At 44.4% G+C, this 22,179-nt stretch overlaps 2 protein-coding genes across 2 annotated transcripts in view; one reads left to right on the top strand and one right to left on the bottom strand.

The window, feature by feature from the left end:
* Positions 1-1,346: 1,346 nt before the first annotated feature.
* Positions 1,347-9,373, bottom strand: SBDS (SBDS ribosome maturation factor). The gene is made up of 5 exons (XM_023218652.2): positions 8,997-9,373; positions 7,926-8,055; positions 6,959-7,159; positions 4,516-4,680; positions 1,347-2,137 (listed from the first exon to the last, which is right to left on the bottom strand). The coding sequence occupies exons 1-5, from the start codon at positions 9,122-9,124 to the stop codon at positions 2,009-2,011; spliced, it is 753 nt and encodes a 250-aa protein (XP_023074420.1). The 5' UTR covers positions 9,125-9,373; the 3' UTR covers positions 1,347-2,008.
* Positions 9,374-10,498: 1,125 nt separating this feature from the next.
* Positions 10,499-22,179, top strand: part of LOC111547030 (S-adenosyl-L-methionine-dependent tRNA 4-demethylwyosine synthase TYW1) — a 256,839-nt gene continuing 245,158 nt past the window's right edge. Inside the window, exons 1-3 of the mRNA XM_023218654.2 lie at positions 10,499-10,676; positions 11,808-11,938; positions 12,553-12,690. Of these exons, the coding sequence (XP_023074422.1) occupies positions 10,673-10,676; positions 11,808-11,938; positions 12,553-12,690 (273 nt within the window). The 5' untranslated portion in view covers positions 10,499-10,672. The remainder of the gene's footprint in view (positions 10,677-11,807; positions 11,939-12,552; positions 12,691-22,179) is intronic.

Raw genomic sequence — 22,179 nt, 5'->3', positions numbered from 1 at the left:
AATGTTAAGTTCTTTGATAATTAAATTGGTATAAAATTTAAAAAATAAGTTTAAATGATGACTCAGATGTGATCTACATTTGACATTTCTTGAAGTTACAGCTTTTTAGAAAAAATGAATATTCAGAATCAGAAAATCTTTGAGATGGGGTCTGGCTCTGTTGCCCAGGCTGTAGTGCCATGGGGTGATTTTAGCTCACTGCAACCTCTGCCTCCTGGGCTCAAGTGATCCTCCCACCTCAGCCTCCCAAGTAGCTGGGACCAGGTGCACACCACCATGCCTGATTTTTTGTATTTTTGGTAGAGATAGGGTTTTACCCTGTTGCCCAGGCTGGTCTTGAACTCCCGAGCTCAAGTGATTCGTCTGCATTGGCCTCCCAAAGTGCTGGGATTACCGGTGTGAGCCACTGCGTCTGGCCCCAGAAAATCTTAAGGAAATGTTATAATAAATGTTTATATTTTCCTACTAAGATAGAGCTATTGATATATTGAACAAATACCTGTATCAAAACAGCAGCCCAGCTTTAGCATTAACAGAAAAAGGGCTCATTCTCATGTTATCAAACAAGAATATATTTTGTTAATACTGTAATAAAAAGTTTTGACTTCATAATCTCAATTATAGTTATTTTAAACTAAAGGGACATTTCTGAGAGTTTGTATTAGCAGGGAGTTCTGTGTGCTTATAAACCAATCAGTACCTTTTCAAGTCGAGAAGTCTGTTTTCAATTAAAATTAAAACTGCTGTCCAGAAATACATCTGTATGTTTGAGTGAATCTAATTTATCTTCTAGAATATATCTCTTTTGAAATAGATTTATTTTTTTTTTGGAGATTAAGTTTCACTCTCACCCAGGCTGGAGTGCAGTGGCATGTTCTCAGCTCACTGCAACCTCTGCCTCCTGGGTTCAAGCGATTCTCTTACTTCAGCCTCCTGAGTAGCTGGGACTACAGGTGTGCACCACCATGCCTGGCTAATTTTTGTATTTTTAGTAGAGATAGGGGTTTCACCATGTTGGCCAGGCTGGTCTCGAACTCCTGACCTCAGGTGATCCGCCTGCCTCAGCCTCCCAAAGTACTGGGATTACAGGTGTGAGTCACCTCCCCTGGCCTTGAAGTAGATTTTTAAAAGCTTGCACCTTGTCCATTTACGTGTTTAAATACTACAATAATTCTTCAGTTACATCCCAAGTGTTAGCAAAAATTTTTCAGGTATTTACAAGAACAGGCCCTGTTCTAAGCACTCTTCATATTGACTTATTGAGTTCTCTTAATAACTCCCTAACCCTACCACAGACACAGACAGAGAAAAGAAAGGGAGTTAGGAATTTGTCTAGAAACACAAGCCATAGTTTAATAAAAATAAGAGTGGTTTTATTGATTACACACAATTTTAGCTATATTAATATATATTATAAATTTTAAGAATTAGAAATAAGTGACTTTTATTTTTTAACCAAGAATAATCTAAGTTATGGCAGCATGTTCAATGAAAATTATTTAAGTCCGGCACAGTTTTTCTATATCTGTCTCAGATAATCAGGAACATCATCCAAGCATAATGACCCTCATAACGTAAGTTCCATTAAGTAGAAATGAAGCATCCTATGTTTTCTTTTTTAGGAAAGACTCCCCCTTTTGTCGTATAGACCTGTCCCTAATAATCTTACTCTACCGTATAAATAACTTTTCACCCACAAGAGTTGCCTCAAATAACTTTCATTTTGGAAAGTTGTCAAAGCATGAAACAGAGTAGCAAAATGCCACTCTGGACTTTGCATCTTGGAGTTTCAATTTTGCTTTAGATTTAGACTCCAGTTTATAATTAAAACCTAACCATTCCCACATTATTATACTTATGTAGGAAAGCCTTGCCATGTCCACTCTTAACACAAAGATAGAAAATGTCAAATAGTTTGAGCAAGTATTTGGCAGATCACAGACATGAAACAGTGCTGTCGGAAACAAAAACCCTTTAGTGTTTTTAGAGGTGAAGAGATTGATGGGTGTCATTCAAATTTCTCATCTCCTTCTTCCACATCTTTCAAATTGAGTACTTCCAAAGAACCTTTGCCTTTGGTTTCCTTTTTTATTAGCTCATCAATTTCTCGGAAGCAGCCCGGGTCAATCAGACATACCTGAAACATTTAACGTAGCAGTTTAAAACATGAGGATGAGCAATACACAGAAGAAACTCAGCTTTAACTTCCTTTAAGGCAAACACAATGCTTTCCAGAGATCTCTAATAATACCACAGTTCTATGGTACAATACATAAGACAATGGGTAGGGCAGCACACTCGGTTCCAATTCAGCTTCTGCCCTCAAGTAGCCATGTAGGCCCCTGTGACAAGGCATTAATCCCTATGTTTAAACACTTATTCTGATTCTTCAGCTGTAAATGGAAGGGACAAACTAGAAAACTCTCATCCTTATACTAAAATTTAGCATTATATTTTATAGCTCAATAAAGTCACCTCCACGTATGAAGGAGAAAAAGCAATGTGAAGACTTATTTAGGGACCATGTATACGTTTATTTATTTATTCATTTTTTTGAGATAGAGTTTTGCTCTTGCCCCCCAGGCTGGAGTGCAGTGGTGTGACCTCAGCTCACTGCAGCCTCTGCCTCCCGGGTTCAAGTGATTCTCCTGCCTCAGCCTCCCAAGAAGCTGGCATTACAGGTGCTTGCCACCATACCTGGCTAATTTTTTGTATTTTTAGTAGAGACGGGGTTTCACCATGTTGGCCAGGCTGGTCTTGAACTCCTGGCCTCAGGTTATCTGCTAGCCTCGGCCTCCCAAAGTGCTGGGATTACAGGCATAAGCCACTGCACCCGGCCCATGCGTACAGTTTTGCAAAGATTTTAGAACTTCAAGTAGTGTCAGATGGGTTAATTCACATCTACAGTGGATACTCACATACTCAATTTACTTTCAAAAAGAAGCTGCAGACTGGGTGCGGTGGCTCATGCCTGTAATCCCAGCACTTTGGGAGGCCAAGGTGGGCGGATCACCTGAGGTTGGGAGTTCGAGACCAGCCTGACCAACATGGAGAGACCCCCCATCTCTATTAAAAATACAAAATTAGCTGGGTGTGGTGGCGCATACCTGTAATCCCAGCTACTCAGGGGGCTGAAGCAGGAGAATCGCTTGAACCCGGGAGGCAGGAGGTTGCAGTGAGCTGAGATCACGCCATTGCACTCCAGCCTGGGCAACAAGAGTGAAACTCTGTCTCAAAAAAATAAAATAAAATAAAATAAAAATAAATAAATAGAAAAGCTGCAAAGCCCTGAAAACATGAATTTATAGACAGCTGAATTTACACTGTGTTTGAAGCTAAGGGGTGAGGTCATAAGGACCTAATGGTTTCACTGCTTCTTTAAAATGTTCTGTGTTTAGTGTGATGAGGTTCACACACTAATATCCTCTGGAAACACCCTCATAGACGCACCCCAAATAATGCTTTATCAGGCTTCTAGGGATTCCTTTCCAGTCAGGTTGACACCTAAAATTATATCCACAATTCCACCCCTCATCAACCTGGCACTGAGACACATCTATTTAAACCATTGTTAATTTCCAAATGAAGACAATAACAAGGTCCTAGCTTTGCCTAACATGATGCAATTAAGCAGACGCAACTATCTTGCATACAACTGAAAAGAGTGCTAATCCTTTTGCCAGAATTCAGCTTTCAGAATTTCATCATTCAGGATTCAATCTTTTTTTTTTTTTTGAGATGGAGTTTCGCTCTTGTTGCCCAGGCTGGAGAGCAATGGCGCAATCTTGGCTCACTGCAACCTCTGTCTCCCAGGTTCAAGCGATTCTCCTGCCTCAGCCTCCTGAGTGGCTGGGATTATAGGCATGTGCCACCACACCTGATTATTCTGTATTTTTAGTAGAGACAGGGTTTCTCCATGTTGGTCAGGCTGGTCTCAAACTCCTGACCTCAGGTGATCCACCTGCCTCAGCCTCCCAAAGTGCTGGGATTACAGGCATGAGCCATCGCGCCCAGCCAGGATTCAATCTTTTGGAACTGTAATTTTCAAGATTTTAGAAGTTCAGGCTTTGGACTTTAGGGATTTTGATTTTTTTGTTATTTCAACATTGGGATTACGTCTTTTAGGATTATGATCAGCACCAGAGTAAAGCACGCAATTGAGCTATCTCTGAAAACTTAACGTAAATTTCCATAGTGTGCTTTGTACTAATTGTTGCAAAATTTTTAAGGTAATTGGAGTTATTAACCTTCTACTAAAAATAGCGATTTTCAAGTGGCTTATGTTAAATGGTTGCTAAATTTGCTAAAATAATGTATCTAAAACACTACGCATAATGTATGAGAAAAATAAACGCTGGGAAAAAAATAAAATGTTTTGTAGTAAACAAGGTTGACCAACCTTTAGTCTTATGAAAATATCTGACTGTTTACAACGTCTAAATGTTTGCTACAAATTTATTACTAGAGAATACACTATTTAGGTAACGTGAAGCAAAGAAAATACTTGACTCTTACGATTTCTAACTGTTGGCCATAATCTTCACTTTCTATGACCTTGATCAGTGGCTTGAGCTTTTCTTTCAGCTTCTTGCCTTCATTCACTGGAAGGATGAAGCGAAGCCTCATGTGAGCACGTTCTATCTTCATTTTCTCTTTTAACTGCTTTATCACTTCCAAAGCCTACCAAGACAAAATCGAGAATGTAATTTCTTCTACTATATTATTTAATAAGGCTTTCAAAAACAAAGTAGTTTCCATGTAGTTGGATTAGGTAATGGTTTCTTAGGTATAATATTAAGAACATAAGTGACCATTAAAAAAAAATAGAAAAATTGGACTTATCAAGAGGAAAAGGTTTTGTGCTTCAAAAAACTATCAAGAGGCCGGGCGTGGTGGCTCACGCCTGTAATCCCAGCACTTTGGGAGGCCGAGGCGGGCGGATCACAAGGTCAGGAGATCGAGACCACGGTGAAACCCCGTCTCTACTAAAAATACAAAAAAAAAGTTAGCCGGGTGCCGTGGTGGGCGCCTGTAGTCCCAGCTACTCGGGAGGCTGAGGCAGGAGAATGGCAGGAACCCGGGAGGCGGAGCTTGCAGTGAGCCGAGATAGCGCCACTGCACTCCAGCCTGGTGGACAGAGTGAGACTCCGTCTCCAAAAAAAAAAAAAAACTATCAAGAGGGTGAAGGCTGGGTGCAGTGGTTCATGCCTGTAATCCCAGCACTTTGGGAGGCCGAAGCGGGTGCACCACGACGTCAGGAATTCGAGACCAGCCTGGCCAACATGGTAAAACCCTCTCTCTACTAAAAATACAAAAAAAAAAAAAAAAAAATTTTAGCCAGGTGTGGTAGCACACGCCATGCCTGTAATCCCAGCTACACAAGAGGCTGAGGCAGAAGAGTCGCTTGAACCCAGGAGGCAGAGTTTGCAATGAGCCAAGATCGTGCCACTGCACTCTAGCCAGGGTGACAGAGTGAGACTCCATCTCCAAAAAAAAAAAAAAAAAGAGGCAAAGAACCTGAACAGAGATTTCCCAAAAGCAGACAGATGAAGCATCAATAAGCACATGGAAATATGCTGAAATCATTATTAAGGAAATGCAAATCAAAACCACAACAAGATACCACCAGGATGGCTATCCTCAAACAGGTAGACAATGACAAGCATTACTGAGGATGTGGAGACACTGGGACTTGTAAACGCTGATGGCGGGAATGCAACATGGTGCGGCTGTTTTGGAAAAAGGTTTGGTAGTCCCCAGGTATACAGAAATGAAAACGTATGTCTACACAAAAACATGCAACAAATTTCATAGCAGCATTCTTCATCATAGCTCAAAATTGAAAGCAACCCAATATCTATCAACTGAGAAATGAATGAACAAAATGTGTTTTTTTCCATACAGTGGGCTATTATTCCAGCATAAAAAAGAAATGACATGCTGATCCAGGTTACATGTATGAACCATGAAAAGGCCATATATCGTATGATTCCATTTACATGAAATGTCCCGAATTGACAAGTCCATAAGGAGAGGAGATTAGTGGTTGGGAGGGGCCTGTGGGGGGAAATGGGGGATGGTACTAACGGATACTGACTTTCCTTTCGTGGTGATGAAAATGTTCTCAAACCAGGTAGCAGGGAAGGTCCCCAAACTTTGTTAATATACCACTTAACGTGTACACACTTTACGAGTGTGAAATTTATGGTATGTGAATTATATATAAATTAAAAATTCAAAAAGAGGTGTTAAAAATGACCCTTTAAAAACTCAAGTTTTGTCTTTAAAAGTTTTATTTGGATAGGAGGAAGAAAGTCCTACATACATATTTGTGTTTACTTGAAAAAAAAAAATTACCTATCTTTACAACGCCGTCCTTTTCCTCCATCTCTTTCTCAAACCTTCTACCCGCTTGCTTCCATGCAGACCCATTTTTTTAATTTAATTTTTTATATTAAAAAAATTAAAGGTAGGGGTATGGTAGCTGATGCCTGTAATCCCAGCACTTTGGGAGGCTGAGGCGGACAGATCACCTGAGGTCAGGAATTCAAGACCAGTCTGGCCAACATGGTGAAACCTCGTCTTTACTAAAAATACAAAATTACCCAGGTGTGGTGGCGCATGCCTGTAATCCCAGCTACTCGGGAGGCTAAGGCAGGAGACTTGCTTGAACCCAGGAGGCAGAGATTGTAGTGAGCCAAGATCGTGCCACTGCACTCTAGCCTGGGCAACAGAGTGCGACTCTCTCTCTCAAAAAAAGAAAAAAGAGATGGGGCATGCGTCCCTATGTTTCCCAGGCTGTTTCCGGGCCTCAAGCAATCCTCCCATCTTGGCTCCCAAAGTGCTAGGATTACGGGCGTGAACCATCATGCCTGGCCCCAGACCCGTTATTTTAATGATTTCTTCAGAGAAAACTGATTTCCAAGGCTGTATTTTGATGACATGAGAAACCACTCACCTGCTGTTTTGTACTCTTGTTGGTTTTCACTGAATAGTGGATGTCCTTCATGGCTCTCTCAATAAGGATCACGGTGTATGGTCTCTTTGTTTCAGGATTCACACATTTGTCTGCCACAATAGTTGCGATGTCCCGAAACATCTGCTCCAGTTGTGTGTGTCTTTCTTTATCTGATACTTGAACTTCTCCTTTAGTCAAAATCTAAAAAAATGCCAACACATTTAAGAAATCACTATCTTTCTCTATCATACACTATTTGTTAACTAGCCACAAAAAATGAGTAGCTGGGGAGAAAATTAAATTTCATCCTCTCCAGCTAGTAATATGTAAGTAATGGTTTGGGCTTTGCCCAAAAGATGCAAGAATTTTTTGGCTGGGCGCAGTGAGATCCCAGCACTTTGGGTGGCTAAGGCGGGCATATCACCTGAGGTCAGGAGTTTGAGACCAAACTGGTCAACATGGTGAAACCCCATCTCTATTAAAAATCCAAAAATTAGCCGGGCATGGTGGTGGGCACCTGTAATCCCAGCTACCTGGGAGGCTGAGGCAAGAGAATTGCTTGAACCCAGGAGGCAGAGGTTGCAGTAAGCTGAGTGCAGTGGAGTGCATTGCACTCCAGCCTGGGCAACAGAGCAAGACTCTGTCTCCAAAAAAAAGGGTCTGAAAGATGAAATATTTGAAAACAAATTCAGTTTTCAGGTATACCACATTCTATAAATGAGGTAATTTATAGAAAAATGAAGTAATTTAGTAGAAAATTTGATTTCAGGAGGTTGTGGCAAAAAAACCCAAAAAACAAACGAACAAACAAAACCACCAAGTTCTTTATTATTAGAAGTGACACTGTGCAGCTCCCATTATTGCTTTGTTAGTCTTTCCTCCAAAAAAACGGCCTTTAATGTTTAACATACCTACAAGTACGTTATAAATGGCTATTAGGGTTAGCTATGCTGCAGTTGTTACCCACCTGCTTACAGATTTCAGTTTGGTCATCTGTTCCAAACGCACTGATGAGATCTTCCTTCTTGGCGACCTGACCTTTAGAAACATTTACAAACACTGAATGGGTCTGCAGAACTTCGTCAAGGTCTTTTTCCCTTGTGAGGGCAGGAGAGAAAGTCCTACGTGAATATACTTCAAACTTGGACATGCATTTACATTTAAATATGAGATGGCAACAACATGAACGGCAACACACAACAAATCTCCCTGATGACCTTTAGTGTCCAGAGCACGTTTTCTTTTTCTTCCCCGCCCACCCCCACTCTGGAGACGGAATTTCGCTGTTTTCACCCAGGCTGGAGTGCAATGGCGCGATCTCGGCTCACTGCAACCTCCGCCTCAAGGTTCAAGTGATTCTCCTGCCTCAGCCTCCCGAGTAGCTGGGATTACAGCCATGCGCCACCACAGCGGCTAATTTTGTATTTTTAGTAGAGACGGGGTTTCATGTTGGCCAGGCTGGCCTCGAACTCCTGGCCTCAAGTGATCTGCCCGCATCGGCCTGAGGAAACATTTTCAAAACTCAGAACCGTATTTGCCTTACCATTTGCTCACTGGAGAAAAATGTCATGGGAGGACGTAAGAAACACCAAGGGTGGGGTGGGGTGCGGACAGCTGCTGCCACGGAATGCCAATCCCTAGATGGCAGCAGTGAAGACACTACGCACTTCAAACTGCTAGGGCTACTGAGATCTGTGACACCAGATGTATCCACAACTATGACAGTATTCGGAAGACTAGGTTCTCAGCTATCATTATTCTGGGAAAAGGACCACAATTATGAGATTTCTTGGCTGCAGCTATTATGACACCAACAAAACAAAACCCCAAACCAACAACCCAATCCGAACCAACAATAAAGAAGGAACCCTTGGCTTAGAAGCCAAGCTCGTACTGCGACGTCTCATGCTGACAGCAGGAATGTTCCATTTTCTCCCCGGCCAAGACCTCAGCTTGGCCCATTCACTAGACTTGGGCAGAGACAGGCCGCCTCGGAGGTGACGGCCCAGGCCCAGGCCCGAGGGAGGGGGCTACTCACACGCCGCTCCGCCAGCCGACGACCTTGTTTTTGTAGCAGGCGATTTCGAAGCGCTTCCCGGCGCGCTTCATCCGTACCACGGCCACATTGGTTAGGCGGATCTGGTTGGTGGGGGTGAAGATCGACATCACGGCTGTTCAAAGACCTAGGAGCCGGCGAACCGGGGCAGACCCGCACGGACCAGCCTGAAGACCACCAGCGGCGCGCGGCACCGACCCAACCGCAAGTGCGCGGCGCCGCGACTCACTAGCTTCAGGCGGCCGCCACAGTGCGCCCGGCAGCCTTATTGCGCAGACGTCAGGTGGGGCGGAAGCCGGGAGGCGAAAAGTGAGCGACGACGCCTGCGCATTGTGGCTTTTTACGCCATCTTTCTACGCCCAAAAAAGGAGGTGCTTTTCTTTGACGTAATTTACTTTCGCCAATGAGCTGAGAGCTCTGACAGGATGCTCGCAGATGTTTAGTGGCCGGGTTGAAACACAGCGTTGGCACCACCTGGTTCCGCGGAATTCAAGGACCAGACCCACTTTATAATAAAAATATTTTTTATAATACAATTATTTTATAATAAATATTTTTATTTACTCACCCTTTTATAATAGAAATATTTTAACATAAAATGTAGACAAAAATGTGAAATGAACCTTCCATGGACCCATCACCCCGCTTCAACAAATTATTAACATATTGCATTTTTGTTTTATTCTTCGTTTTTCATTTTTTTGTTGCTTTTTTATTTACACTTTTTTTTTTTTAAAGTCAGTCTCACTCTGTCACCCAGGCTGGAGTGCAGTGGCAGGGTCATGGCCCCACTGCAGCTTCGACCTCCTGGGCTCGAGCGATCTTCCAGCGTCAGCTTCCCAAGTAGCTGGGACTACAGGTGTGAGCGGCCACGCCAAGCTGATTTAATTAAATAAATAATTAAAAAAAAAATTTGTACAGACGAGGTCTCACTTATGTTGCTCAGGCTGCTCTCGAACTCCTGGGCTCAAGCGATACTCCCGCTTCGGCCTCCCAAAGTGCTGGGATTACAGCTTTGAGTCACCGCGCCCGGCCGGTTGGGGGTACTTTAAAGAAACCATCATATGGTTTCAGCATTAAATACTTCAGCCTATATAACAGATACAGGCGACGAGATTAACTACAATTCCTTAATATCATCTAATAGCGAGTCCATCCTGGGGTTTCCCAAAAATAATGCCTTTCTACAGTCGGTTTATTCCAACCGAAATCCAAACAGGTCCACACAGCATTTCCCCCGCTTCCCACTCCTTTCCCCTCTTTATTTTCCCATGCCAATCATTTCTCTCTGGACCCACCTTTTCCCAGTCTGAGCCAATCCAAACGGAGGCGGAAGCGCTCCTGCACCATTGCCCGGAACTCTGGGTGGTGCTTATTTCTGGGTACGCCCTCTTTCCCCTCTGAGCCAATCGGAGCAAGTCCGAGAGCGCACCGGGCACTGGCTTCCTCTCCCAGAGCTCTGGGCTTTGCTGTGGGCCCACCTCTTCTCCCTCTGAGCCAATCAGGACCGGCCCGCCAGTGTCATGGCTGCCCCCAGCTCCTCAGGCACCCGGTGCGCCGCTAACGCTGCGAGGTAGCTCAGTGCGTCTCGCAGTACCAATGCGAAGCATCGGGTTATCCAGGTCCGAGATCCTAGTCTCCTGTCGGCTCTGAGGAGGATGGGTAAGGGCACCCGGCGGGCAAGGACCCTGGGGCGGCAGGAGAGGTAAACGTTTTACTGAGACCCTTTCCGGGCGGAGTGGCGTCCTCGGTGCCCTTCCGTCGGAGACTGTTGCACTTGACAGCACCAGATAGCCGCCGCTGAGAGCAAGGAGGACTGATCCCTGCTTTTGCCCTGGCTTTTGCCCTTTGAGGCTAGGGGGTTAGTTTAGAAGGAAACTACGTTTCCAACCCTCAATGAAAACAGAAAAGTACTCCTCCCACTTTACCCACGTGTATTAGGACTTTTGCACCTGTAAAGCCTAAATTTCAGGCTTCGACTTTTGAAATTGCTCCCAGGTTGAACGTTTGAGGCCAGGTCCCTGCATATCTCACTCAAAAGAAAAAAAAAAAAAAAAAAAAGAGGCGTAAGGTCAGTTACTTGAGAATCTTTTACAAGTTTAACCGTGAGCCTTTGAAAGTACAATTAGTAAAAAGAGTACTCTTACCACTTAAGCTTTTTTTTATGGAGCAGGCACAACAAAACAAAATTAACTCAATTTCACATGAAGTATTTTTACTTTATGTACCCTACTCTTGCTTCTAAATGCTCATTTCGAAGTGAAGATACAATTTTATATTTTTTCTTTGAGTTAGTATTAACAGTATGATAATTTTATTACGTTACTACATAGTGTGTTATTTTTATTACGGTTGGTTTTTTTTCCCCCCGAGATGGAGCCTTGGTCTGTCGCTCAGGCTGGAGTGCGGTGGCGCGATCTCGGCTCACTGCAACCTCTGCCTTACGAGTTCAAGCAATTCTCCTGCCTCAGCCTCCCGAGTAGCTGGGATTACAGGCGCGCGCCACCACACCCGGCTAATTTTTGTATTTTTAGTAGAGGCTGGGGTTTCACCATGTTGGCCAGGCTGGTCTGGAACTCCTGACCTTAGGTGATCTGCCCGCCTCAGCCACCCAAAGTGCTAGGATTACAGGCATGAGCCACCGCGCCCGGCCAACAGTTGATTTTTGAATTAGATTTCTTAGCTGACTTGTTGAATGTAAGGTTGGTTTTATTTTCTTCTTAAAATCGGGATGGATATCTTTGTATATATAGCTTTAAATGAAATTACCTGTGTGTGTCATTTTAAATTTAGATCCTTCTGTGGATACATGGGACCTCTCCTCACCTTTAATATCATTATGGATAAACAGGTTTTACATTTATCTGGGCTTTGCTGTTAGCATTAGCCTTTGGATTTGTCTCCAGATTGTCATCAAGACACAGGTAAGTGGAGTTATTTTTTTTTTTAATAGAGTATTTAGGCATCAGATTTTATAGAGGATTTAAACACTAAAAGGAACCTTTAATTTTGTGGTTTGGTCTTTAGACATTTTAATGAAATTCCTAAAATAAAGTTCTTCTCTAAGTGTTTGGAGACTAGGTTATCTTGGATTAAGTTATTTACTTTTTCTATGTCTCATTTTTAAGATACAGGAAGACTTTTTGTAATGAAAAATGAACCTTTTATATGAAAAACAAATTTGTTTTACACCTTTAAGGGTCACTAGTCCTCTCTTGCCTTTCCATTCATTAAGGATCAGAAAATAAGTTCCTACTATTATTCTACTAAAATCTTTATAGGATAAGAGTATGTAAAGTTTTTTCTTGGAGGGAATGGAAATCATGAGCCTTAAAAATGTGAGTCCTGCCTATTGAAGGACCTTATTATACCAAGGGGGCTAATATTTGAGGAATACAACCAGAAAGATTAAGAGAAAAATTGTGTGTCAGATTAAGAGAAAAATAAAGTGTGTCAGTATCTGTGCTAATTTTCATCCCTGCTGAAGTTGGGAAATTATTTAGACTTGATGGATTTTGTGTAATTATTTGTCTTTCAGGACAGGAACTTACAGGAAAAATCTGTTCCAAAAGCACCTCAGAATTTGATGACGAATGGTTATGTCTCCCTTCAAGAGAAAGACATCTTTGTGTCTGGAGTGAAGATTTTTTATGGTTCTCAGACTGGTACAGCAAAGGTAAAAACTTTATATGATGCTTTTCCTTTGGTTTCCTGACATTTTAAGAAAGTCCCTTTAGCAGTGAACTGTCCTTTAGCAGTGAACTGAATTGGTCATCTAACCCTCTTTATTCTTTCTCCCAACCTTTTCCCCTCAAATGTTTTTTCCCTTCTGCAATGGTAGGTGGGTTACATCTCCTATGCCCAATTAGAGCTGATTGGTGGTGTCTGGTGGTCACTGTCTTGAGGGATCTTTGTTCTGAAGCTTGCTTCTGCTTCAGCAGGATAGAGAAAGTTGTGAGTCCATTATTGATGCCCATGGTTATGGAAGTAGGGAATAGGGAAAAAAGGATGGCACCAATATTTCCAATATGGTCCTGACTTTCACATCACACATCTATGTTTATTTATTTGTTTATTTTTTGAGACAGAGTCTATCTCTGTCCCCCAGGCTGGAGTGCAGTGGCACGATCTTGGCTCATTGCAACCTCCACCTCCACCTCAAGCGATTTTCCTGCCTCAGCCTCCTGAGTAGCTGGGATTATAGGTGCCCGCTAACACGCCTGGCTAATTTTTGTATTTTTAGTAGAGATGGGGGTTTCACCATGTTGGTTAGGCTGGTCTCAAACTCCTGGGCTCATTGATCCGCCTGCCTTGGCCTCCCAAAGTGCTGGGATTACAGACGTGAGCCACTGCACCTGGCCTCACATCACACATCTATGTAATGAAACTTGTTTTAATTTCAAATAGTGCTAAAAGTGTTAAAGGTAGACACTACAGTAGATACAGCAGATATCTAGTTGAAAGATGCTTCCCAGTCTCTCTCTTTTTTGGGCGGGGGAACAGGATCTGGCTGTGTTGCCATCTAAGCTTCAGTTGCTTATCTGTGAAATGGTAAATTACAGATGATAATAGTATGGTTATCTCAGGGTCACTATGAGGATTGAGTGAGGTTATGTGGTATGTACTTTGATTTCTCCTTTTTGCTTTTTTTTTTTTTTTTTGGAGACAGGGTCTCGCTCTGTTGCCCAGGCTGGAGTACAGTTGTGCCATCTTGGCTCACTGCAACCTCTGCCTCTTGGGCTCAAGGCATCCTCCCACCTCAGCTTCCTGAGTATCTGGGACTATAGGTGCATGCCACCATACCCAGCTAATTTTTGTATTTTTTGTAAAGATGGGGTTTTGCCATGTTTCCCAGGCTGGTCTTAAACTCTTGGCCTCAAGTAGTCTGCCCACCTTGGCCTCCCAAAGTGTTGGGATTATAGTCATGAGCCACCGTGCCTGGCCCCATTCTCTCTCTTTTTTTTTTTTTTTAAGACGGAGTCTCGCTCTGTCGCCCAGGCTGGAGTGCAGTGGCCGGATCTCAGCTCACTGCAAGCTCCACCTCCCAGCAGGTTCACGCCATTCTCCTGCCTCAGCCTCCCGAGTAGCTGGGACTACAGGTGCCCGCCACCTCACCCGGCTAGTTTTTCTTTTGTATTTTTTGGCAGAGACGGGGTTTCACTGTGTTCGCCAGGATGGTCTCGATCTCCTGACATCGTGATCCGCCCGTCTCGGCCTCCCAAAGTGCTGGGATTACAGGCTTGAGCCACCATGCCCGGCCCCCATTCTCTAATTATATCTAGATGCTATCTGTTTCTGTGTTACAATGTCACAGCTTTTTTAAAAAAAGTTTATTTTATTTTATTTTTGAGATGGTGTCTCACTCTGTCCTCCAGCCTGGAGTGCAATGGTGTGATCTCGGCTCACTACAGCCTCCACTTCCTGGGTTCGAGCAATTCTTCTGCCTCAGTCTCCTGAGTAGCTGGGATTACAGGTGCCTGCCATCACACCTGGTTAATTTTTGTATTTTTAGTAGAGACAAGGTTTCACCATATTGGCCAGGCTGCTCTTGAACTCCTGACCTCAGGTGATCTACCCGCCTCAGCCTCCTAAAGTGCTGAGATTACAGGCGTGAGGCACTGCTCCCAGCCAAAAAATTTATTTATTTTTTTTGTAGAGACAAGATCTTGCAATCTTGTTCAGGCTGGTCTTAAATTCCTGGCTTCAAGATATTCACCCACCTTGGCCCTTAAAGTGCTGAGATTATAGGCATGAGCCACCAAGCCTAGCCAAGTCACAGCTAGTTAGTGCTTTCTAGGAAAAGATTTTAAGGAAGGCTAGCATGAAAATAAATTAAAGGAAAAATCAAGGTCTGTTATTTTTGTAGACTACTTCAGGGGGTTCTGCTGCCCTCTTGTGGAAGTTGTGCAGAATAGTACTTAGGTTTTCACTACTTCAGTGCAGATACTTTGCTTCATTTTACAGTCGAAGGTCACTTGTTAAGTTAAACCTTAAGCAATGGAAGTGGGAAATGTGAAAAAAAAGCAAAAAGGTGTCTGAGCAGCCAAAGCAAAGTCCTTTTTATGTTACTCATAAAAAACCTTATTCAGAGCCTCTTTATGCATGTTTTTATCTTTTTTAAAAAAAGATCAAAAAGATCAAATGAATACTTGGAGATGGTAACAAATCCAGGTGTACAGAAAGTTCATAATGAAACATACTTTCCAGAAACCTTTTACCTATTTCTATTTTTACTTCCTCTGATGCTTATGCTGTGTTTCTAGACTAATCAACATTACACAAAAGTTATTGACTCCTTATATTAATTAGTTTATACAAACAGCCCTCAAGTTTCAGTGGCTTGATGTTGCCGTCCGTATCATAGTTGATTTTGGGGTAAATAGCCATCTTCCATCTTAAAGCTGCACCATCTGAATGTATTTTTATTTTATGTATTTATTTTTTATTGATTTTTTTTTTTTTTTCTTTTTGAGATAGAGTCTCGCTCTGTTGCCAGGCTGGAGTGCAGTGGCGTGATCTCGGCTTGCTGCAAGCTCCGCCTCCCGGGTTCACGCCATTCTCCTGCCTCAGCCTCCCGAGTAGCTGGGACTACAGGCACCTGCCACCACGCCCAGCTAAGTTTTTGTATTTTTAGTGGTATGGGGTTTCACCGTGTTAGCCAGCATGGTCTCAGTCTCCTGACCTCCTAGTCCTCCCGCCTTGGCCTCCCAAAGTGCTGGGATTACAGGTGTGAGCCACCATGCCCAGCCAAACCTTTTATTCTTTGTTCTTTTTTTTTTGAGACGGAGTTTCTCACTTGTTGCCCAGGCTGGAGTGCAGTGGCGCCATCTCAGTTCACTGCAATCTCCGTCTCCTGGGTTCAAGTGATTCTCCTGCCTCAGCCTCCCAGGTAGCTGGGATGACAGGCACCTGCCACCACTCCTAGCTCATTGTTTGTGTTTTTAGTAGAGTGGGGGTTTCATCATGTTGGCCAGGCTGGTCCTGAACTCCTGACCTCAGTTCGTTTGCCTGCCTCAGCCTCTGAAAGTGCTGTGATTACAGGCATTAGCCACTGTGCCTGGCCATAACTTTGTTTTTTTTATCCTGGGTTCTCGGATTTCCATTCTTTTTTTTTTTTGAGACGGAGTCTTGCTCTGTCACCCAGGCTGGAGTGCAGGGGAACGATCTCGGCTCACTGCAACCTCCACCTCCCGGGTTCACGCCATTCTCTTGCCTCAGCCTGCAGAGTAGTTGGGACTACAGGCACCTGCCACCATGCCCAACTAATTTTTTGTATTTTTAGTGGAGATGGGGTTTCGCGGTGTTAGCCAGGATGGTCTCGATCTCCTGACCTGATCTGCCCGCCTCCCAAAGGGCTGGGATTATAGGCGTGAGCCACTGCGCCCGGGCTTGGATTTGCTTTCTAAACCTTCTTTTAAATGTTTTATTTCAAACCTTCTTTTAAATGTTTTATTTCAGCTATTATATTTTTAATTGCAAAAATACTTTTTTGCTTTTTGTTCAGTTTTTGTAGTATCTTGTCCGAATTTAAGAATGTTGCTACTTTAATTTCTTTTTCTCTTCCGGATATATTTACTAAGTTTTTTTGCTGCTGCTCTTTCTCCTGCTTTCGAGGCTAAGGCAGGAGAATCACTTGAACCCGGGAGGCGGAGGAGGTTGCAGTGAGCCAAGATCGTGCCACTGCACTCCTGTCTGGGGGACAGAGTGAAACCTTGTCTCAAAAACTCAAAAAAAAAAAAAAAAAAAGCAATCTAAGTTTGCGAATTCTTTGTCTTCCCTAGCTCTTATTGTCAGGGATTTTTTTTTTTTTTCTTTTTTTTATGAGACGGAGTCTCGCTCTGTTGCCCGGGCTGGAGTGCAGTGGCCGGATCTCAGCTCACTGCAAGCTCCGCCTCCCGGGTTTACGCCGTTTTCCCGCCTCAGCCTCCCGAGTAGCTGGGACCACAGGCGCCGCCACCTCGCCCGGCTAGTTTTTTGTATTTTTTAGTAGAGACGGGGTTTCACCGTGTTAGCCAGGATGGTCTCGATCTCCTGACCTCGTGATCCGCCCGTCTCGGGGATTTTTTAACCTAAGTAACTCCATGTTGTTGATTCTGACAGCTTTGACACTGCCATGATATTTTGTCTGGATTAGGACAGTCATCTCACCATTGATTTCTGCTATAATTTGTTGTTTGTTCCACCAAAACTCATGTTGAAATTTGATCCCTAGTGTTGATGATGGGCCTAAAATGGGAGGGGCCTAAAATGGGAGGTGTTTGGGTCCTGGGGGCAGATCCCTCCTGAATAGATGAATCCCTGGGGGAGAGGGTGAGTGAGTTCTTGCTTTCTTTTTTTTTTTTCTTTTTTGAGACGGAGTCTAGCTCGGTCGCCCAGGCTGGAGTGCAGTGGCCGGATCTCGGCTCACTGCAAGCCCCGCCTCCCGGGTTTACGCCATTCTCCTGCCTCAGCCTCCCCAGTAGCTGGGACTACAGGCGCCCGCCACCTTGCCTGGCTAGGTTTTGTATTTTTTCAGTAGAGACAGGGTTTCACCATGTTCGCCAGGATGGTCTCGATCTCCTGACCTTGTGATCCGCCCGTCTCGGCCTCCCAAAGTGCTGGGATTACAGGCTTGAGCCACCGCACCCAGCCATGTTCTTGCTTTCTTAGTTCCCAAGAGAGCTTGTTGATAAAAGCCTGGAACCTCTCCTTCACTCTTGTTTCCTTTCTTGCTATGTGATCTTTGTGCTGGCCAGCTCCCTTTCACTTCTACTCTGCCAGGAGTAGAAGTAGCCTGGAGCCCTCCTGTAGATGTCCAATCTTGAACTTTTTCAGATATCAGAATTCTGAAACAAATCAACTTTTTATGGTGGCCCATAACACTTTTTCCTTTACATATTTAGCACTTCCTTAAGAACTCCCGTGATGCAGGTCTGGTTGTAATAAATTCCCATAGCATTTGTTTGCCTAAAAGGGTCTTGTTTCTCTTTTGCTCATGAAGCTTAATTTGGCTGGATATGAAATTCTTGGTTGAAATTTCTTGTTTTCTTTTTTGAGACAGAGTCTTTCTCTGTCACCCATGCTGGAGTGCAGTGGTGTGATCTCAGCTCACTGCAACCTTCACCTCCCAGGTTCAAGTGATTCTCCTGCCTCAGCCTCCCGAGTAGCTAAGGCTACAGGTGTGCGCCACCACGTCTGGCTAAATTTTTGCATTTTTAGAAAAGACGGGGTTTCGTTACGTTGGTCAGGCTGATCTCTAACTCCTGACCTCAGGTGATTCACCCGTATTGGCCCCCCAAAGTGCTGGGATTACAGATGTGAGCCACCATGCCCTGCCTGAAATTTCTTTAAGAACGCTGAATATAGGCCCCCATCTCTTCTGGATTGTAGGGTTTCTGCTGAAAGGTTCACTGTTACCCTGATGGGATTCCCTATGTAACTGACCTGGCTCTTCTCTGTAGCTGCCTTTCACATTTTTTCTTTCATTTTGACCTTGGAGAATCTGATGATTATGTGTCTTGGCAATGGCCATCTTATGTAGTATCTCACTGGGATTCTTTGCATTAAATAAACCTTTTTAAAACAGATTGGGCTAGGCACAGTGCCTCACACCTATAATCCCAGCACCTTGGGAGGCCAAGGCAGGTGGATCACTTGAGCCCAGGAGTTTGAGACCAACCTGTGCAACATGGCAAAACTCTATCTCTACAAAAAATTCAAAAATTAGCCGGGCATGGTGGCGTGTGCCTGTAGTCCTAGCTACTTGGGCGGCTGAGGTGGGAGGATTGCTTGAGCCCAGGAGGTCAAGACTGCAGTGAGCCGTGACTGTGCCACTGCACTCCAGCCTGGGCAACAGAGTGAGACCTTGTCTCAAAAAAAAAATAAAAGAAAAAACATAGATTACCCAGTCTCAGGTACTCCTTTATAGCAAAATGGACTAAGAGAGTCTTTCTGATTCAGTACCATTCAGCCCTCTTCTGACTCCAGTATACTCTCAACTCAGCAACCTCAGTGACTGAAAACTTGGGTGAAATCACATCATCCCTCTGCTTAAAACCCCGCACTGACCCCTTCGTTCAAGAGTCAATGCCAAAGCCCTTACAGTGGCCCAGAGATACTACGCTTGTGGCTCTTTGTTAACTCTCTTACCCCATCTCCTTGGTCCCCTTTTCTTCAGTCTTAGTAACCTCCTTTGGGCCTTTGCGCTTCACTGTTCCTGCCACCTGGGATAACCTCATAGTTCTCCCAGTTCCTTCAGCTTTGACTCAAATCTCACCTTATCCTTGTGTTAGTCTGTTTTGCATTGCCCTAAAGGAATACCTGCACTGGGTAATTGATATGGTTTGGGTCTGTGTCCCCACCAGATCTTACGTCGAATCGTAGTTCCCAGTGTTGGAGGTGGGGCCTGGTGGCAGGTGCTTGGATCTTGGGGGCGGATTTCACATGAGTGGTTTAGCACCTTCTGCCGTGTACCGTCCTCGTGACAGTGAGTGAGTTCTCATGAGATCTGGCTGTTTAAAAGTGTGTGGCACCTCCTCCTTCTCTTTCTTGCTCCTGCCATGTCATGTGCCTGCTCCGCCTTTGCCTTCCACCAAGATTGGAGTCTCCCTGAGGCTTCCTCAGAAGCAGATGCCGTTACACTTCCTGTACAGTCTGCAGAACTGTGAGCCAATTAAACCTCTCTCTTTTTTTTTTTTTTTGAGACGGAGTCTCACTCTGTCACCCAGGTTGGAGTGCAGTGGTGCCATCTCAGCTCACTGCAAGCTCCACCTCCGGGGTTCATGGTATTCTCCTACCTCAGTCTCCTGAGTAGCTGGGATCACAGGCGCCCGCCACCACGTCTGGCTAATTTTTTGTGTTTTTAGTAGAGACGGGGTTTCACCGGGTTTGCCAGGATGGTCTCGATCTCCTGACCTCGTGATCCACACACCTTGGCCTCCCAAAGTGCTGGGATTATAGGCGTGAGACACTGCGCCTGGCCCTAAACCTCTTTTTTTTTTTCTTTAATAAATTTCCCAGTCTCAGGTATTTCTTTTTTCTTTTCTTTTCTTTCTTTTTTTTTTTTTTTGTGATGGAGTCTCGTTCAGTTGCCCAGGCTGGAGTATAGTGGTGTGATCTCGGCTCACTGCAACCTCTGCCTCCCAGGCTCAAGCGATCCTTCCACCTCAGCCTCCCAAGTAGCTGGACCACAGGTACCTGCCACCATGCCCAGCTAATTTTTTGTATTTTTGGTAGAGATGGGTTCCACCATGTTGCCCAGGCTGGTCTTGAACTCCTGACCTCAAGTGATCTGCCCGCCTCGGCCTCCCAAAGTGCTAGGATTACAGACATGAGCCCCCATGCCCAGCCAGGTATTTTTTTTATAGCAACACAAGAATGGACTAATACTGTAATTTATAAAGAAAAGAGGTTTATTTGGTTCATGGTTCTGCAGGCTGTACAAGCATGGTGCCAACATCCACTTTGCTTCTGATAAAGCTTCAGGAAGTTTCCACCCATGGAGGAACAGGTACCACATGGTGAGAGAGGGAGCAAAAGAGTAGGGAGAGATGTGAGGCTTTTTTTTTTTAACAGCCAGCTATGAACTAATAGGGCAAGAACTCAACACACCAAGGGGAGGGCAGCAAGCTGAGGTATGAGAGTAGAGTCTGGAGAGCCAGAGCCTAAGGCCAACCTGTGGCTGACTTCCTTGAATTAAACTGAAAGGAAAGCTTTAGCCTCTGATTGGCTGTGGACCAATTCTTTATTTGCATAGGGTGTAACTCCCTTCAGCCTCTGATTGGCCATGGGCCAATTCTTCATTTCCATAGGGTGTAACCAATTGGAAGCCTCCAAAGGGTACCTGGGGGTATTACCAAATTCTTCTAGCTTAATAAAAACTCAAGGAACATTACAACTGGAGCTCCTGAGCCACTTGCTTAAGCCTGCTTTCTCTCTGTAGAGTGTACCTTCCCATCAATAAATCTGTGTTTTTATTGCTTTGTTCTTTTGTTGCTTTACTTGTGCATTTTTTTCAATTATTTGTTCAACATGCGAAGAACCTGGACAACTCCTGGTCAAGACCCTCCACTGGTCACAAAGCCACTCATGAGGGACCCACCCCCATGACCCAGACACCTCCTGTTCGAGCTCACCTCCAACACTGGAGATTACACGTTCATGATATTTGGAGGGGACGAATATCCAAACCATATCAGTTCTCGAGGCCTGCTGCAGTAGTGTTTTCTGACCCCCAAATACCTTTTTTCTTTTTTTTTTTGAGACAGAGTTTCGCTCTATTGTCCAGGCTGGTGTGCAGTGGCATGATCTCGGCTCACCGCAACCTCCACCTCCTGGGTTCAAGCAATTCTCCTCCCTCAGCCTCCCGAGTAGCTGGAATTACAGGTGCCTACCATCATGCCCAGCTAGTTTTTGTATTTTTAGTACAGATGGGGTTTCACCGTGTTGGTCAGGCTGGTCTCAAGTGATCTGTCCACCTCAGCTTCCCAAAGTGCTGGGATTACAGGCGTGTGACCACGCCCGGCCAACCTGTCCTTTTTCTATACCAGTTCTCATGCTTACTATTGGGAGTTACCATTAGCCCACAAGACTGCCCCCACTTCAGACACCAGTCACAGGTCCCAGCTTTAAATTTAGGGTTCCGCACCACTGTCTCCTCAGGTTCTGTAGGATGACTCACAGACCTCAGGAAGTTGCTTGACTTATGTTTACTGGTTTATTATAAAGGATGCAACTTAGGAACGGCCGAATGGAAGAGCTGCACAGGGCTGGCTATGCAGGGGTGGGGGTTGAGCAGGGCTTCCAGGCCGTCTCTGGCTGAGTCTTCTTCCCGGATGGTATGTTCACCAACACAATCCCCATTGTTCAGGGGTTTTTCTTGGAGGCTCCATTACATGGGCACGATTGATTAAATTATTGGCCTTGGTGATTAAGCTCAATCTCCAGTTCCTCTTCTCTCCCTAGTGTTCCCCGTTGGGGCTGGGGTAGGAGGTGCTGAGTTTAACCTCTCGTCAGTTTCTCTGGCAACCAGCCTCCATCCTGAAGCTATCTGAGGCCTCACCCCAATAAGTCATCTCGTTAGCATACAAAAGACATTCATGCCATCTTTTGTTGCAGTGGCTGCTTGCAGCACAGAGCTTCTCTGGGGTTCTGGCAGCCCTGTGAACTCTTCCCTAGGGCTTTTTCC

The sequence above is a fragment of the Piliocolobus tephrosceles genome, chromosome 8, assembly GCF_002776525.5.
Source record: "Piliocolobus tephrosceles isolate RC106 chromosome 8, ASM277652v3, whole genome shotgun sequence".
Lineage (NCBI taxonomy): Eukaryota > Metazoa > Chordata > Mammalia > Primates > Cercopithecidae > Piliocolobus > Piliocolobus tephrosceles.
The sequence above is the reverse complement of the archived record's forward strand: the minus strand, read 5'-3'. Positions and strand labels throughout refer to the sequence as shown.